This window comes from Danio rerio, chromosome 2 (assembly GCF_052040795.2).
Source record: "Danio rerio strain M-AB ecotype USA chromosome 2, GRCz13ab, whole genome shotgun sequence".
Lineage (NCBI taxonomy): Eukaryota > Metazoa > Chordata > Actinopteri > Cypriniformes > Danionidae > Danio > Danio rerio.
The window spans coordinates 28,494,123-28,513,256 of record NC_141022.1 but is presented as its reverse complement, the minus strand read 5'-3'; the positions used below and the strand labels follow the sequence as shown (position 1 = coordinate 28,513,256).

The 19,134-nt window shown below is 41.8% G+C and overlaps 1 protein-coding gene across 21 annotated transcripts in view; it reads right to left on the bottom strand.

Moving 5' to 3' along the window:
• The window catches only part of pde4ca (phosphodiesterase 4C, cAMP-specific a), a 91,877-nt gene that overhangs the window by 16,800 nt on the left and 55,943 nt on the right, over positions 1-19,134 (bottom strand). For 11 of the 21 annotated variants that reach the window (XM_087240851.1, XM_087240852.1, XM_087240866.1 and 8 more), the window contains 3 exons: positions 11,380-11,571; positions 1,328-1,364; positions 34-107 (listed from right to left, as the gene is read on the bottom strand). In XM_087240851.1, the coding sequence (XP_087096977.1) occupies positions 34-107; positions 1,328-1,364; positions 11,380-11,571 (303 nt within the window). Of the gene's footprint in view, positions 1-33; positions 108-1,327; positions 2,310-2,415; positions 3,047-9,236; positions 9,279-11,379; positions 11,572-17,677; positions 17,808-19,134 lie in introns of those variants that run through there. The other 10 variants (XM_087240849.1, XM_087240854.1, XM_087240863.1 and 7 more) reach the window with 4 other exon arrangements.

Here is a 19,134-nt window from a genome sequence, read left to right as displayed (position 1 = left end):
TGAACATATATTTGGTTACTAGAACTGACTTACTTGCTGGGGACGCGGTCTTGCTGATGGGTCAAAACGGCAAAGTTGCTCCGCACAGTCCTCAAGCTGGCAAGGACCTATGAGACAAGCAATAAATATGTTTATGTCAAGAATACATCCTTTTTTTTTTTTTTTTGAAAGATACTGTAACTTTCCTACAATTTTGTAGTTTAATATTTTAAAGAAATCGTTAATTTAGAAAATAAAATTTTTGATTGTACTAATATTATACAGAGAAATATTGAAACACCCATAAAAGATGTAAACTTAATCATATAACAATAGCATTTTTCTAGCAGTATTTTTTAATTCAAATCGTTTTATAGAAACTCTATTGTTGTTAAAAGATTTAACAGAATTTAACAAATTGCTAGAAAAATCAATTTAGCTTTTACATTGACATTTGCAATAAATTTGAATTGATGTATGAATTTCAAATTATTTTATGTACATTATAATCTGTCCTTTTTAGTATTTTAAACTTTGTAAACAATTTAGCAACCTAACATATTTTATACTAACTGTATGTATTTATATTATAAGTACAGCTAAGAATAGGTATGTTATATTTTTACATAAATTCATCTCTTAAGCTTTATCACAACCCAACAATTATTCACCCATATTTTGACCTTTTATTTTCACAAACATTATATGAAACAGTAAGTAGAAACTTTAGTTGCATTAACTTAATTTGCATACTGTATACATAACATCACTTATATTTTATTTCACTTGTGTCGTTTAGTGTAATGTAAATGCCAACATATCGTTGGCCAATATATTTTACTAGTAATTATAAATATCAATATATACTTTTAAATTATATTTGATAAAACAAAATGTTTTAATCTTAAATCACATTAGTTTGTCTTTTAAAATACTTAAGTAACAATTATCCTAAGCTATTTTGCTTCTTGAGTACATGGGTTTTTTCCCATTAGTTTAACTTCAAATGTCAAATGTCTGGCTTGTCTGAAATTCTACAGCTCTTCAGGAGTTTCAAAAGGACATGAAGGGTATCTGATTTCCAAAGCCATGCAGATTTCTCATCTGTCAGCATCCATATCGACGAACGTGGTATTGGATTCCTAGCCTGTTTTGTAAACGGAGTACAGTGGTGACGCAAATCCCACGTAAAGCAAGATGCATAAGAGCGGAAGGACCAACCCCAGCAATGCCAAAGGCAGAAAACTTCATTTACTCACAAACAATCCCACCTCCAAATATTAAGATATCCAACTTTCAAATGTGTGGTATAAAGTCTAACTGAAAAAAAAAACACTCAACAACTAACCTGTGCAAATGGTGTAACTATCATGTCTTCTCCATGTCTGTAAGAGAAAAATACATCAACAAATCAAACACAAAAATGCCATAAAGGAAAAGACAGCTATTTAATCTCCCAATAATAAAAAGAGGCACATAAAATAACTAAAGGATCAGTGAAAAAGAGTTTAACTGTGGGGGCTTAAGGATGTGGTCGGCTTCAGGTTACAGCGCGGCTTCATTCAAAGGAGAAATACGCTTTTGATTAACATGCAGTTTGGATGGAAATAAAAGAAATAAAGCTCAGCATAAGGAAGGCACCTCCAATGGGATACCAGAAGTCCTCCATTAAAAGCTTATGGAAACACGTAATAAGAGCCTAGAGCGTTTTCGGGAAGGGTTTGTCATGCACGTGTGTTTGAGGAGCAGTGGGAGAGAAGCCGAACTGGGGAACACACTAGGATTTGCATTTTTATCCATTTGTTCCAAAGGATTTTTTGGTGGCATGCGGATCATTTGTGGTGGTGAAGAATAAACAGGGGAGGCTCTGAGGTTAGACTGGACTTCAGACACTACACTCTTAAAAATAAGGCTTCTTTATAGGCACTGTTTCCAAGGTTCAAGGTTCCGTGAAGGACTTTTAACAGCCACAGAATTGCATAAAGGTTTATTTAAAGGGGTCATGAAATGAGAAATCAAATTTCCGGTGCATTTTTAACATCACTTTTAATTTTGTCAACAAAATTATGGGCGGAAAAAAAGTGTTGCTCGTAGCATAAAACAAACAGAAACTTGACAGGTCTGCTGCGCCAGTAACATAACTGCGTGATGAATAAACAGCATATTTTGTTGATATAAAAGACAAGTCAAAACGACCAATACTAACAGTAACACTTTACTTGAAGGGGTGTTCAAAAGACTGTCATGAAACATTTATAATCATGACACGACACATCTTGAAAATGAAAGAAATTTTATGCATGCTGTAATTAAGGGCTCTATCTTAGTTCCTCAAAATAGCAATGCAGCAATAATGCGCCTTAACAAACCTCTTTTCTAGACCAGCACACGCATGAGTCCACAAACGGGCGCAAATAGATTTGCTATTGAAACAACATGGTGCAAAACGAGAAAACTAGGGTTGCTTTTGTCTGAAAATAGCATCACATGGCGCCAAAAACAACTTGCGCCTTATTGCTCTGGGTGTATGATAGAGCCCTTAATGTTATTCGCAGTTATGTCTTTTGTATGTAAAGATCACATTGTTTGCAGTGTCTTTATGACATAACTTGACAAACAAATACACATATCATAACCTGTTTTTGTCTGTCCTGACAACTTATCAAATTGTCAAGACAAAACAACATTATCAAGAAAATAACTTGTCATAAATCTGTCATAAACATGACTGTCATTAGGCCATTATAACGGTGTCATGAATATTTTTCTGAACACCGTTTTTCAGTGGAGCAAATTGAATTTATCATTAAAATATCTCATTAAAAGTATCAATATTCTGTCAAGCAATGTTATAACAGTGTCATTAATATTTATTGGAATTCAATAACAAATACAATCAAGAAGTCAAGAAAAATATTAAAGATGCTATAATAAAATGAATGACACCATTATCAGTGTTTCTGCAGTTCTTACCAAGGTAAATTTAAGACTTTAAGACATTTTTAAGACCATTATGAATGAAATTTTAGACTTTTGCCGAGCTAAATGCTAAGGATTTTTTAATATCACAGTTGGGAAATATTTACACTTGACCAATCAAAAAAAATATTATAATTTAATAAATTTAATAATAAAAATATAGGTCAGGTCAGTATCCTCAGCAGTAAATATATAGAGAACGTTCGAGGTTACAGAAGTAACCCTTCGTTCCCCGAGGAGGGGAACGGAAGTGCCATGAATGGGAGGATTCGGATCAGAAGCCGCTTATCTGGAGAGTATTGAACGGGCCAATGAATGAAATTAATTGGCAGCGTAAGCTTGCGCAGGTGTGCGACATCTGCAATTATCTCAGCATATAAGCACACCTGAAGCCAGCAGACGCCATCCTTTTAAGCTGAAGAGACTTTCAAACAGCTAAGGGACAGTCATTATGGCGACGGAATATGGCACTTCCGTTCCCCTCCTCGGGGAACGAAGGGTTACTTCTGTAACCTCGAACGTTCCCCTTCGGTTGGGGAACTTCAGTGCCATGAATGGGAGAATATGGAAAGCGCCATAATGACTGCACCTTACCAACACCCCCGATGAGGAGATAGTCAAGCAAGCGGGACACGGCTGACCTCGACTCGAATAAGCGAGTGAAATGGCATCCACAATCCAGTGGGATAATCTTTGTTTCGATACGGCACTTCCCTGCTGCCGACCGCCATAACAGACAAAGAGCTGCTCAGATGATCTAAAATTCTGAGTACGGTCCACATAAATGCGCAGAGCGCAAACTGGACAAAGTAAAGAAAGGGCTGGGTCTGCCTCCTCCGGGGGCAGCGCTTGCAGGTTCACTACCTGATCTCTAAAGGGGGTGGTAGGAACCTTGGGCACATAACCGGGGCGGGGTCTCAGGATAACGTGAGAGTAATCCGGCCCGAATTCCAGGCACGAGTCACTGACCGAAAATGCCTCCAGGTCCCCGACCCTCTTGATGGAGGCCAACGCAACCAGCAGAGCTGTCTTCAGGGACAGAAATCTTAGAGATACTGATTCGAGTGGCTCAAAGGGATCGGATCGCAGACTCGTGAGAACGAGGGCGAGATCCCAAGAGGGCATGAGAGGGGGGCGAGATGGATTAATTCGCCTAGCACCCCTAAGGAACTGGATGACCAGGTTATGCTTTCCCACGGTGCCGCCAGCTACCGCGCTATGATAAGCGGAGATGGCGGCCACGTAAACCTTGAGAGTGGAGGGCGACAGCCTGCTGTCCAACTTCTCTTGAAGGAAAGAGAGCACAACACTAATCTGGCAATTTCGGGGGTCTTCTCAGCGAGAGACGCACCATTCAGTGAATAGACTCCACTTCAGGGCGTAGGCGCGCCTCGTGGAGGGGGCTCTTGCCTGAGTGATGGTATTAACCACCGCAGTCGGTAGGTTACCTAAGTCTTCCTCGCGTCTAGGGACCACACGTGGAGGTTCCAAAGATCGGGGCGAGGGTGCCAGATGGTGCCCTGTCCCTGAGAGAGTAGGTCCTCTCTCAAAGGGATCCGCCAGGGGAGGGCCGTCGCGAGGAGTGAGAGCTCTGATATCCAGGTCCGGTTGGGCCAAAGGGGCGCAACTAGCAGAACCTGTTCCTCGTCCTCCCTGACCTTGCACAGAAACTGCGCGAGCAGGCTCACTGGGGGAAACGCATACTTGCGCATGCCCCGAGGCCAGCTGTGGGCCAGTGCATCCGTGCCGAGAGAGCCCTCGGTCAGGGAAAAAAACAACTGGCAGTGAGCGTTCTCGGGGGAAGCAAACAGATCGATCTGGGCCTCCCCGAATCGCGCCCATATCAGCTGAACAGACTCGGGGTGGAGTCTCCATTCTCCAGGGCGTAACAGCTGTCGTGAGAGCGCATCGGCTGCACGATTGAGCGTGCCTGGGACGTGAATGGCGCGCAGCGATTTCAGCCGCGGGTGACTCAAGAGGAGCAGACGGCGGGCGAGCTGAGACATGCGGCGAGAGCGCATACCCCCCATGCGGTTGATGTACGCCGCCGCCGCCGTACTGTCCGTCCTGACCAGCATGTGTTGCCGCTCCAGCACCGGTAAAAAGCGGTGGAGAGCGAGGAACACTGCCAACAGCTCTAGGCGATTGATATGCCAATGCAGCTGGGCACCCTTCCAGAGGCCCGCAGCCGCATGCCCGCGACACACGGCCCCCCAACCCGTGTTGGAAGCGTCTGTTGAAACAACAACATGGCTGGACGCCTGTCCTAGAGGCACACCGGCCTGTAGGAACGAGGGGTCGTTCCAAGGGCTGAGGGCGCGGCGACACAGCGCAGTAACCGAGACCCGGTGTGTGCCCGCGTGCCATGCGCGTCTGGGGACCCGATCGTGAAGCCAGTGCTGAAGTGGTCTCATATGGAGCAACCCGAGCGGCGTGACGGCGGCTGCGGATGCCATATGCCCCAGGAGCCTCTGAAAGAACTTCAGTGGGACCACTAGTTTGCTGTCGAGCTCCCTCAGACAGTTCAGCAACAGGCGAGCGCGTTTCTCGGAGAGGTGCGCTACCATGGTGATCGAGTCCAGCTCCATCCCGAGAAAAGAAATCCTCTGCACGGGGGCGAGTTTGCTCTTTTCTCGGTTGACCTGAAGCCCCAGTAGGCGGAGATGCCGAAGCACCTCGTCCCTGTGCATAATCAATTGCTCCCGCGAGTGGGCTAAAATCAGCCAGTCGTCGAGATAACTGAGTATGCGAATGCCCGCGAGCCGAAGGGGCGCTAGGGCACCCTCCGCGAGTTTGGTGAAGACCCGCGGAGACAGAGAGAGCCCGAAGGGGAGGACCTTGTACTGCCACGCTCGACCCTCGAACGCAAACCGCAGAAATTGGCGGTGGCGTGGAAGAATGGAGACATGGAAATACGCGTCCTTCAGGTCTATGGCTGCAAACCAATCCCGAGGACGAACGCATTGGAGAATGCGCCTCTGCGTGAGCATTCTGAACGGCAGCTTGTGCAGACAGCGGTTCAAAACGCGCAGATCTAGGATTGGCCGTGACCCACCGCTCTTTTTGGGTACGATGATGTATGGGCTGTAAAACCCACTCTCCATCTCGGCTGGAGGAACCGGCTCGATTGCACCCTTCGCCAGGAGGGCAGCAATCTCCTCTCGCAAGACAGGGGCGGACAGGGGGTTGACCCTGGAGAAATACACGCCCGTAAACTTGGGGGGCCGTTTCGCGAACTGAATCGCGTAACCGAGTCTGATTGTGCGTATGAGCCACCGCGAGGGGCTGGCCCGCGCTAACCAGGCAGGCAGAGCCCTCGCTAATGGAGTCATCGCTACAATCGCTGACGTACCAGCGGTGGGGCAGCGCGGAGTGGGTGTGCTGATCCGGGAAGCACGAGGGTCCCGCGGAAAAGCTGGAGGAGAGCGATTCGCTCTGGCTCCGCACCCTGACTCCGGAGAGGGGGCTGGAGGGCTGAGGGAAGGGAGACCGTCCCCCCAGCGCTCGTGAGCCACTGGCGAAGCACGTAGAGTCTGCGAGCCGGAAGGCAGCGCGTCCCGGACTGGCAGAACTCGTGCAGTCACATCCGGGGAAGGGAAAAAGTGCTCTTTTACTGATGTTTAGGTGGCACTGAAAAGTACCGTTGTTATCGGGGCCCCGCCCTCCAGCGGGGAAAGAGCAAGTTTCCTCTTCTCCGGATGGCCTGTCTCAGGGACGCTTCGCGGTCCGTTTACCGGACTTAACGGCGCCCTGGGCAGGAGGGGCTGCCTGCTTTCGAGGTGAACGCCGCGCCCGCTTGGCCGGAGGCGCAGGCGGGGGCGGGGCAGCACTCGTTGGCGGGCGCCCTCAGCGAGGAACAGCGGAGGTGGATGGCTCGGCGGGCGGAGCGGGCTTACGGCCACGCCGATAGATGACATTGCCCATCGCATCCGACTGCTCTTTCACCGCCTTGAATTCCTGGGTGAATTCACCGACGGTGTCGCCGAACAGGCCAGCCTGGGATATGGGCGAGTCAAGAAAGCGAACTTTGTCAACGTCGCGCATATCGGCCAGGTTTAGCCAGAGGTGGCGTTCCTGAACCACAAGTGTGGACATCGTCCTCCCCAGCGCACACGCGGTGGACTTAGTAGTCCGAAGAGCATAGTCGGTCGCGGTGCGCAGCTCATGTAATAAGCTTGGGTTGGACCCGCCCTCGTGCAGCTCGGCCAGCGCTTGCGCTTGGTAGCGCTGGTAGGTGGCCATCGCGTGCAAAGCAGAAGCAGCCTGGCCCGCAGCCTTATAAGCTCTGGCTCCGAGGGAGGCAGACAACCTACAGGCTTTGGACGGGAGGCGGGGCAAACCCCGCCACGTAGAGGCGCCGCGCGGACAAAGATTGACCGCGATAGCGCGCTCCACTGACGGGATCGCCTCATACCCCCTGGCAGCTCCGCCGTCAAGGGCGGTGAGGGCGGAGGCACTCGCAGCACGGGCAGAGAAAGGTGCCCTCGAGGACTGCGTGAGCCTACTGTGCACTTCCGGGAAGAAGGGGACGAGAGGCTTCGAAGGCTTCGCCTTCTGGTCCTCTACGTAGCACCCATCTAGTCGGTCCGGCCGCGGAGCTGGGGGATAAACCATCTCCAACCCCACGGCCGAAGCAGCCCGGGAAAGCACGGCTAACATGTCCGCTTCAGGATCCGATTTGACAGCGCTCACCTGCCCGGAGGGGGCGAGCGGGTCCGGATCTTCGTCGGACAGTGAAAGCCCACCCTCCGATGCCGCGGAGGACATCTGATCTCCGGTGTCAGCGAGTGTGAGAGCTACCATCTGGTTAGACGGATCACTCTCACCACCCGAAGCTTGGATGGAGCGCCGTGAGGAGCGAGAGGTCCGCGAGCCCGTGGGCGGCGGATTAGCTCCCGCTGAAACCCTCAGATCTGCCCGAGCGCCCGCTGCTTTTTTAGAACAGGAGGCAACTGGGGTGGCTCGCTCTCTTGCGAAAGTTAGCCGCGATCTTAGCTGTGCAACGGTCATGGCATCGCAATGACGACATGAACCGCCCGCGAGCACCGCATTAACATGCTGGACCCCCAAACATGCAATGCAGTGATCGTGTCCATCATCCGGAGACAGGAAACCCCCGCATCCAGAAACGCACAGTCGGAGCGCCATCCTGAAAAGGACGTGCTGCACGACTGTGTTGCTCTTTTAGGAAAGTTGCAACTATACGCACCGCTCTGGAGGACCGGACCCAAAGAACCGCAGGCAAGGGAGTAACCCAGCTCGACCGTCTGCCACCGCGAAGACCCACTCTGGACCGGGAGACACACTCGTTCGCTCTGAAGTGCTGATCAGCAAGAGGAACCCTCATCGACTCACTCAGAAAGGATCTGAAGCGAAAAGGATGGCGTCTGCTGGCTTCAGGTGTGCTTATATGCTGAGATAATTGCAGATGTCGCACACCTGCGCAAGCTTACGCTGCCAATTAATTTCATTCATTGGCCCGTTCAATACTCTCCAGATAAGCGGCTTCTGATCCGAATCCTCCCATTCATGGCACTGAAGTTCCCCAACCGAAGGGGAACTTTTAAGCAAATATTAAAGGAAAGTAATTAAATACTATTTTTAAATAAAGAGTTAAAAGTTTTATTGAGATTGGGATTCTTGGCAATTGTATGGGTGTTACTGACCAGATTGGGTAACTACACATGAACAACAGAAAATTAAGACTTAAGACCAACACAACACAACACAACACAACACAACATTTTATTAGATTTCAAAATTTGCTTTTGAGATTTAAGACATTTTAAGACTTTAAGACTTAGCGGATACACTGATTATAATTTCCTTATAACAAACATGTTCATGACAGACTTATGACAAGATATGTTGTCTTGGTAATTATTGGTAGGTGAATTTTGTTCATTTTAAGTTGTAACATTTGCATTTAAAACATAACTGAGAGAATGACACTTTATGACTGCTGTCATAAGCATATGCATAAAATCCGATTCATTTTTATAACATGCATCACTTCATGATTTTAAAGATTTTATGACAGTCTAATGGACACCCCTTTAAGTAAAGTGTTACCATAAAATTGCAAATGTAATTCAAGTCCCCTTCAAATATTCTCCACTATTTCGTTCTTTCAGAAACTCAAATGGTTCTTCTTTATCACTGCAAACCCTCCTTATTTTTAAGAGTGTTGGGGAGAAAACGGGTCTGGATCTTGTAGTGGAGAAATGCGTGATGACCCTTTCAAGAGCAAGTCAATATTTCTCTCTGTCTCCTCTCACCGATTGAGCCAGTTGACTTCCCAGTGCTTCAAACTCTCTTCCCTTTGAAAAGACAAGATTAATTAAGTAACTCTTTCACACTTAAGCAGTTATAGTACCCTATTTGTTTTCATTGGGATGGCGTGAACCAGCTTTAAACTGTTTCAATTTGGACAAATGGCTTTGAGGCAAGCTGGAAAAATAAACTGTAGGGGGAAAAGTAAAAACAAGAATGTGGTGCCCTTTTTCCGACTTTATGTATCCCTGCAAACCAGAGCTGACATGCAAGCATGCTCAGATGGAAAGAACAGCTGGAAATGGTAATAATGAGGAGTTTCTACCAGAGGCTTGGATTTTCCAAAATGACCAAGCAATATGATTTGATGTAATATGCTATTAAAGTGGTGCGTCTTGGGAGAAGTGCGTTTCAGACATTATCAACCAGCTGTTGGGAGTCACATCTGTTTTAAGGGAAAGGTTTACAGTCCTAATTAACAGAACTCGTCGAGCCACAAAACACTGTAGATCAAGTACACACTTTGAAGTGAAACACGTGAAGCTTGCAGTGAGTCAAACTACATGCAAAAGTTTCGAAATGTTTTAGAATGAAGGTTTTTATGATCAGCAAGTCTTTGTTTATTTGATCAAGAACATAAATCTTGTGAAGTTCCGACAAATAAAAAAAAATTACTAATGAAAGCTGAAAATGGGCGACACGGTGGCATTTAAGAGTCTTCAGTTGTGTCTTTTTCTTTTGTTAATACTGTTGGTTTGATGCGCTGTGATTGTCTCACGCTGCTCCAGCAACAATTAAAGTCATACATGACGTCACGCTTTACTAAGTCACATCTGTGTGGATTATTTCAAGATATATTCCCTTATCAAGTCGATCAACTCGATCTCTCGACATGTATGATGGATAAAACCTGCCATAAGAAACACCGTGACGATCTTAGTTTGGTTTCAACACAAGCAGAGGTGAGGGGGTGTAGCAGTGAAAAGTGAAAGTACCTGCCCCCATTACGTCAGTAGTAATTCACTCTCTGTATTATCCTGCCTGACTGCCTGGGGTTTCAACTAGGTCCGGTGGTGACGTAATTTCCCCTTTAAGCTATTCATAACACAACACAATAAGACATAACATAAGCTTAGCCTGACTAAAATAGTTTTAAAACAGAACATTACCTGTCTAACAGTAATACTTCGGCTATGGTGTCGTCCTTCCTCCAGTGTGCTAAAGTAACTCCAATATTTATTCAGGATTTTAAAGTTTTATTCAGCATTTGATTTCACCGTGTCTGTGATTGTATCTTGAACGCGCAGTGCTCATGCAGTGCTCATGCAGGATCTGCGTGAACAGAGATGCCCAGAAGTCCGAATCTACATTTGCTCACAGACAGATTGAGCTACTTATTGGAATTATGGAAGATGTCGGCCCGACAATTTAAATTGGATGAACATTTTTTAGTTTTATCACTTACCCCGAATATAAAAATACATATAAACACATTTAGATCACTTAATTTAATCATTACTATTGGACTGTGAAGAGACTTCCAACCAGGACAACAAAAAATGTTTCTGTAGACAATCACCTACTGCACCTTTAATAAAGTTATACAACATTTTTAGTTTCAGCTCAGATTTTTAATTTCATTAACTAAACTGTAAGCGAATCATAATTCTATCATTATTTCAAATATATAGTAAAACTACCTTATGCACTCATAACTTGATTTTACGTTATTTTATTATGATTCACTTATTTTTCTTTCTCATAACTCAGAGTCAATTACTGAATAAACAAGATTAATTGTGATTAATTGATAGATTTTTAAATCAGCCTTATTTTGGTTTTCTGAAATATCTAATTTGGGTCTTCAGGTAAAATTCTGAAATGTCTGATATTAATAAATCATTTAAAAAAAAAGTCATCTCAAAATTTTCAGACAATGTCTTTGCTGAATAAATGTTTTCATTTTAATAATAACAAAAATTTTGCACAGTTTTGTAAATAAATTTAAAAAAAGATGAAAAATAAGGTTAAAAAAGTTTTTTAATGTGACTTTTTCTTTTATCCAGAAAGCATGCATTTGTGCAGAGTAATGAATATGATAAGACGTCTTTTTCATGCAACATGTGATTAAATAAAGAAGATACTCACAGCTCACTGGCCGTGGATGAATTTCGAGACATGGCCTTGGGTGAGAGGTCAAAGTCCGAGTCGGAGCGGTACAGGAAAGACTCGCGCCGCTGACTGTGAGGGAAATTGGCCTGCAACACGAGGCCAGAGCCGGGACTGGCCTGAGAGTCCAGAGGACTGCGGCCCACCGACAGCCCATTCTCCACATCAAAACTGAAACATAAACACAGAGAAAATCAGTTAAAACAAGTCACCTGTGATAATGTATTCAAGGAACACTAGACCTTTTTTTAAATAGGCTCAATTTACAAGCCACCTAGAGTTAAACAGCTGAGTTTGACCAATTCGGAATCCATTCAGCTGATTTCTGGGTCCGGCCGAAGCACATTTAGCTTAGCATAGATCACTGAATTCGATTAGACCATTAGTCATTAGCCTTGATCATTTTTTTCCACCAGTCTAATTTGACGATGTAAAAAGATGCAAGCTTTAAATAGGAAAAGAATCAACTCTTTTATTAATTTTTAGTGTGAGACACGAATGGGTATAATCCGATTCAATGATTTGTGGTAAGCTAAAAAGAGTCCCAATCAGACCTGGAGACCAGCTGAAAAAAAATGGTTAAACTCAACTGTTAAACTCTAGTGGAGCTGTAAAAGGAGAGTTTCTTTTTTTATTGTTCTTATATCAGATAAATTGTAGCCAGCATCGCTAAATGCTCAGCACACAGACTGTGCCAATGACCTGAACTGGTGGAGAAGGTCATTGAGACCTTGATAAAAATGGTTACACACAAACGCACAGCGGGACTCTTCCTGCGTCAATCCAGACGTAAGCACTAACCTTGCTGGTTAATATGACTGAGCTAGACCTACAGTATATCACAGTCTCAGTGATACATTTCAAACTTAGGATACTGTCTCACTAACACCCAGCCAGCAGAATTAGGATGAAACTATTTGGGTTATAAAAGTATTCATAATTACTTCTGAACAAATGCAGTGTTGTGTTAATCATTACAATGTGAAACTTCTAGTATTATATAAATCTTTATTTTAATGAACAAATGTAGGGCTTGGCCTAATGGAATGATCACAGTGACTATTTTCATACCAATCGATATCAGTAATAATCACAAATCATAATAAATGTGAAATCCTTTGTAATGTTTTGACAATATTTTGGTAGTAGGGAGTGTGAACCTACACTGGTCTCATGGTTCAGTTTATTTACTATTATCATACTGTATCAATCAATTTGGTTCAATTCAATATTACAGTGCATTGACGATGCTTTCCCTCCATAATTTTTAATTGTACTCAGCAACACAAGAACAAAAGTTCGTCTTTTAATACAAGTAATCAGATATACAAACACTACCTTCCATTTTTACATTCTTAAAGAAAACACTTCTTAATGTATTAAACAAAACATTAGTACAGGCACAGAAGACAACAGGAGCACTTAGAGAAAAAACACAATAGTAAATAGTAATCCTGATTGCTTTTTAAGCACTGTCGAGTGAGTTCTTATATACCTGCGATTGGCAATTTTGTTTATGCACTGAGCAAAAATGTCTGTGATTGGCTCTAAAGGTCAGTTATGTTCACAGAGGGTGATGCAGACACTGAAGGCTGCATCCAATCCACTGATCCATCAGCGTCTATCCATATTTGCTTATAGACATATAGGTTTAGAAAACTCACTCTGCAGACACGCTTGTAACAGCCAATAGAGGAGAGGTAACGTTACCTACCGAACACCCCAGCAGGTCACACGGTTCACAGTGAGAGACAGAGAGGGAGCTTTACAGCTTTTATTTTCTACCTAGCAATGAAATAGGGTTGTCTTTGGTTTTACTGTACCTTCAGTATCAGTGAAAGACTATTCCAGCCAATTCAAAAGCAGTAAATTGTGTACAGTTGTCTTTTTTTTTTTTTTTTTTATTAGAGCATTTCAATTAGTTGCACTCGCCTCCCTCAAAATAGATTGTTACTTCAATATAGCATAAATTGCATCAGTATAATAACTGGTTTTGATATATTACTGAACCAATACCAAATAATCAGCATCTGCATCACGATGCATCAAAGAATTAATAACATAACACAATCATTTTGATACCGCTAGCTTTTGGTTTCTTTTCTAGACTTTGAATGAGTGTGGAGCGTTAGAGTCTATGGAGCATGAGAGAGCTCTTGGATTTTATCTAAAATACCTTCATTTGTGTGTTGGTGCCAGATGAGCTGGCCAGAGTATTTCAGAAACTGTTGATCTACTGGGATTTTCACGCACAACCATCTATAGGGTTTACAGAGTTACATACAGTTCCAATAAGAGAAAATATCCAGTGAGTGGCAGTTCTGTAGGCACAAACGTCTTGTTGACGCCAATGGTCAGACTGGTTTGAGCTGATAGAAAGGCCACAGTAACCTTAAATAACCACTGGTTACAACCAAAGTATGCAGAAGAGCATCTCTGAATGCACAACATGTCCAACCTTGAGGCAGATGGGTTACAGCAGTAGAAAACCATACCGGGTGCCACTCCTGTCAGCTAAGAACGAAAAAATGAGGCTACAATTTGCACAGGCTAACCAAAATTGGACAATAGGAGATAGGAAAAACATTGCTTGGCCTAATGAGTCTCAATTTCTGCTTGACATTCGAATGGTAGGGTCAGAATTTGGCATCAACAACATGAAAGCATGGATCCATCCTGCCTAGTATTAACGTTTCAGGCTGCTGCTGGTGGTGTAATGGTGTAGGGGATATTTTCTTGGCACATGGGCTCGTTAGTACCAACTGAGCATCGTGTCAACACCACAGCCTACCTGAGAATTGTTGTTGACCATGTCCAACCCTTTATGAACAAAGTGAACCCATCTTCTGATGGTTACTTCCAGCAGAATAATGCATTCAGACTGGTTTCTTGAACATGAGAATGAGTTCACTGTACTCAAGTGGCCTCCACAGTCACCAGATCTCAATCCAATAGAGCAACTTTGGGATGTGATGGAATGGGAGATTTGGATCATGGATGTGCAGCCGACAAATCTGCAGCAACTGCATGATGCTATCATGTCAATATGGACCAAAATCTCCAAGGAATATTTCCAGTACCTTGTTGAATCTATGCCATGAAGGATTAAGGCAGTTCTGAAGGCAATGAAGGCAGTGTACCTAATAAAGTGGCCGGTGAGTGTAGATCACAGTCTTGGAGATCAAAGATCACTCTCTATCATTAGTTATAATATGAAATTAACCTTGCTCAACATTGTCTTTCATGTACTTTCAAAAATACACTGAAAGTCAATGTACACCGAAACTACAAACACTCTTATATTCTAGATTATACAAATAAAAATAAATTCATACTTGTTCTGAATAACACAGGGTGAGTAAGCAAAGACAGATTTTTAATATCTGGGTAAATTCCTTTAAATGACACTATATACACAACAACACAAGCAGACTATGAAAGCTCAGGATTGGAGCACATTTCACAAACGCAGAGACAGTGAGTCTGTTAAAGTGAAAGTGAATGAGAGAGATGCATTGAGATTTGGTGAGCCGCCGGAAGCACGGTATGTGCATCTTGGTGACAGGTTGAGGTTTTGTGGAGCGAGTAAGACCTCCTGAGACTCAGAGATCTGAATGGGCTTCGCTCTTCAAGGTCAGTGTGATGCAGGAATGGGGAGCTATAAATAGCCTCGGCTCATTGACGTGGAAGCATGTGAGTGGGCTAAAAATAGCCTCCGCAGGTAAAGTCAATTTGCAATCAGACTGGCAGAGAATTGATACACACCATATATGGTGATTTCATTCCTCTGGTGCTCAGTCCGCTTGATAATCTGCTGTTAATGAGGAACTTGTGTGTTTTTAGGTGAGTGTGAAGGAGAGAAACAACACTTTTTTTTCTTTTTTTTTTTAAGAAAGCAAGATATGTACTGCATAAATGAAGATCTATCTATCTATCTATCTATCTATCTATCTATCTATCTATCTATCTATCTATCTATCTATCTATCTATCCATCCATCCATCCATCCATCCATCCATCCATCCATCCATCCATCCATCCATCTAGCTATCTATCTATCTTATAAAATATTTTCAAATATTTTTCAAATATTTCCCGAATGATATTTAATAGAGCAAGGCATTTTGCACAGTATTTTCTATAATATTGTTTCTTCTAGAGAAGTTTTATTTGTTTTTTGTTTTTTTGTTTTTTTTTTTTGGCTAGAATTAAAGCAGTTTTAAATCTAAACCATGTTAGGCACAATATTATTAGCTCCCTTTTTTAGATATATGATCATTTTCTTTTGATTGTCTAAAGAACAAACCATCATTATACAATGGCTTTCCTAATTAATCTAATTAAACTAGTTAAGCCTTTAAATTGCACTTTAAGTGCCTTATATAGTAACATTAATTCTGTTCGGTTCTAGAATCTGATTGGCTGGATCAGCACTCATACAGCCTCTTCACTTTTGAGAACTACTCCGCCCACATAGCGTGACAGTAGATAAATAAACTCACTACAGTTTAACAAATTTTGCAGCTGTTGGATAACAATGTACTTTTGAGGCTATTTTTAGGGAAGAATGTAGTTGTTTAGATTGCATCTATGCAGTTTATTTATAAGAATACTGCCTATTTTAAATATTTATAATTACAGAGGTTCAGCGCATAGCTCCAACCACCTCCAACCCACACCTGCTTAATAGTCTCTAGTACTCTTAAACACCTTGAGTAGCTGTGTTTGATTAGGGTTGGAGCAAAACTGTGCAGAGCTGCGGCCCTCCAGGAATCGAGTTTGAGACCTATGCGCTAGAGCAATGATTCTCAAACTGTGGTACGTGTACCACTAGTGGTACGTGGGCTTACTTCTAGTGGTACACGGAGGAATCACGGAGTAACAAAAGAAAAAATGAATACAATTTTAATCATTTGATGAGTACGATAACACCAATGTGATCAGTTTTGGTTGTTCTCTAAAGCTTACGATCAAAGCGCTGCGCTTAGAAAGTTTGCTTTAGTGCATCTCGTCATCAGATGCTAAAAATCTATTTAATTGGCACAGAACTAGAGAAAGAGGTGTGTGGTGCAGAGCAGATACTCTAGCGCAGTGGTCCCCAACCCTTGGGCCACAGACCAGCACCGGTCTACAGATCAACTGGTACCGGACCGCACAAAAATCATTAATTATTTCAGTTTTATTTATAATCTGAGTCTGAACGATCATTTATTTTGAAAAATATTTTATTTTGAAAAATGACCATGTTCTCTTATTACATCTCGGTCACTTGAGTGCCAAAATTTAACCCACAGGCTAGCAAAATTTGTAAGAACTGCAGCATGAAGCACTTGCGTATTCCAGGCATCCTCAGTTGAAAACATCTTAACTTTTCAGAATGCCACATAGCAAGTCATGTGATAAGAACCGACTGATCAGCTTCATATTTTGTATGGAATATAATTTTGTTGAATGAATAGCACTCTGCTTCGTTTTTGAACTGTGCAGTGCTGTAGCTGCTTAATTTGACCAACTACGCTACTTTATTTCAATACTGATCACTATGGTGGTACTTGGAGAGATAATTTTTTCTGAGGTGGTACTTTGTGAAAAAAGTTTGAGATCCACTGCGCTAGAGAATCATTCCATTACTAGTTCTAAAGTGACATTGGTGAAGTGGCAACGGTTTCTGCTGTTCTGACTTCAGCTGAAGATGTAAATGAATGGCAGGAGAATGTAGTTGTTTTTACAAAAAGATTTTTAAGGCTCTCCATGTTTAATTTTCTATTTTACACACACGATTATGCCGTCAAACTTTTTTGCAGTAATGTTGCTTTTAACACTATTATTAATATTATTACTAAGTATTAATATTAAATACAATCTAAAATGAATATTTAACATAAAAATGAATACTACACAGTTTTTTTTTACTTCTCCATAAGCTCCACTTTTAACGACCTGCAAAATTTACCTCCATTACAAAGACCACATATGAATTCATAAGCTGAATGAACCGCAATCTGCATCTGCATCCACACGTCCTCATTCACATTTCTCTCCCAGATGTTGCATGAGGACAAGACGGATGTCTCTTACACCACATTACATAATCAAACCTACACACCCTACACTCACATACCCTCATAGAGGAGCGAGAGACATACAGAGAGGGAGAGAGAGAGAGAGAGAGAGAGAGAGAGAGAGAGAGAGAGAGAGAGAGAAAACAAAACACCAAATCACATACACACCGCCACATCACTACTGTACGTCCGGCATGAGTGGACTCCTAAAATACCTGTGCTTGGAGCAGAGATTGTCGTTTCCGCTCGATTTCTGCTCGCGTAGCTCATCTTTTACTGCTGGGTCTCCTATGTGTCCCTGTGGAGACTCAGAGCGAGGCGCTGCAGCTATAAATAGAGATGGAGCTGAGCAGAAGAGCTATATTTAGAGCTTCAGGTATTGCCTCACATTCTTCCCCCATTCATGAATATTTATGGAGTTTTCTGATGCGCTATTTTTAGCCTGGATGTCTATATCCAACCACCCACACATTTCCATGTTGCCGTTTTAAGACATCCTCCGTCAACAGGAATTTCATCACTTTGGTGAAGCTGGGACTTTAATGTTTTTATATTGCGTTCGCAAGCAGTGGATTAAGTAAGTGGATTATGAGGTAGTATTTCATCAAACTTGTAATTATCTCTATGGTTAATTAGTGTACGAGTGCTCAGATTATTACAGAATGAATGCACATGCTATAAATAAATGTACATATTGTGAATTAAAATCAGTGTTTGTCTTAAAGGTGAGCTGGAAAGGTGGAAATGAAGGGCAAGTTCTTTGAATAAGCATTAAATAGCTAAATAATTTACAAACAATTACAAAATACATAGTAATTATTTTATTATCATTAATAATTATATTATTCTATATATACTATAATATATACTATTGTTACTACTATTATAATACTACTACTTTAATAATAATATTAATAATAATAATAATAATAATAATAATAAAATTACACTAATGAAAGACCTGTATAAAAATAAAATACCCCTTATTTAATTTCAATGAATTTTAATACCAATAACAGTATTTATTAATAATATTAGTAGCAGTAATAATAATAATGATGATAATAATAAAAATAATTATAATAAATAATTATACAAACTATTATTAATACATTGTGAAAGATTTTAAATATTCAATTACACAAATATACAGTAATAATTATATTATTAATAATCATATATATATATATATATATATATATATATATATATATATATATATATATATATATATGTATATATATATATATATATATATATATATGTATATATATATATATATATATATATATATACACATACATACATACATACACACACACACACACACACAGACACACACACACACACACACACACACACACTATATATATATATACAGTATATATATATATATAGTAACACTTTTAAATCATAACAGACAATATATATATATATATATATATATATATATATATATATATATATATATATATAAAGTTCCAAGTTTATTTTCCACAAATCTGTTGTGAAGAGTACAGATGCTTGTTTTTGCACCATATTCTCTTCTAAGGAGATGTTTTTTTTGGGGTGAACTACGGCTATAACAGTGTCTGCACTGATGACGAGAGTCTGCGTCAGTGAATAGCGAGTACAGACGGCTGAAGATGAACTGTGCTGGCGGAGCTGTGAA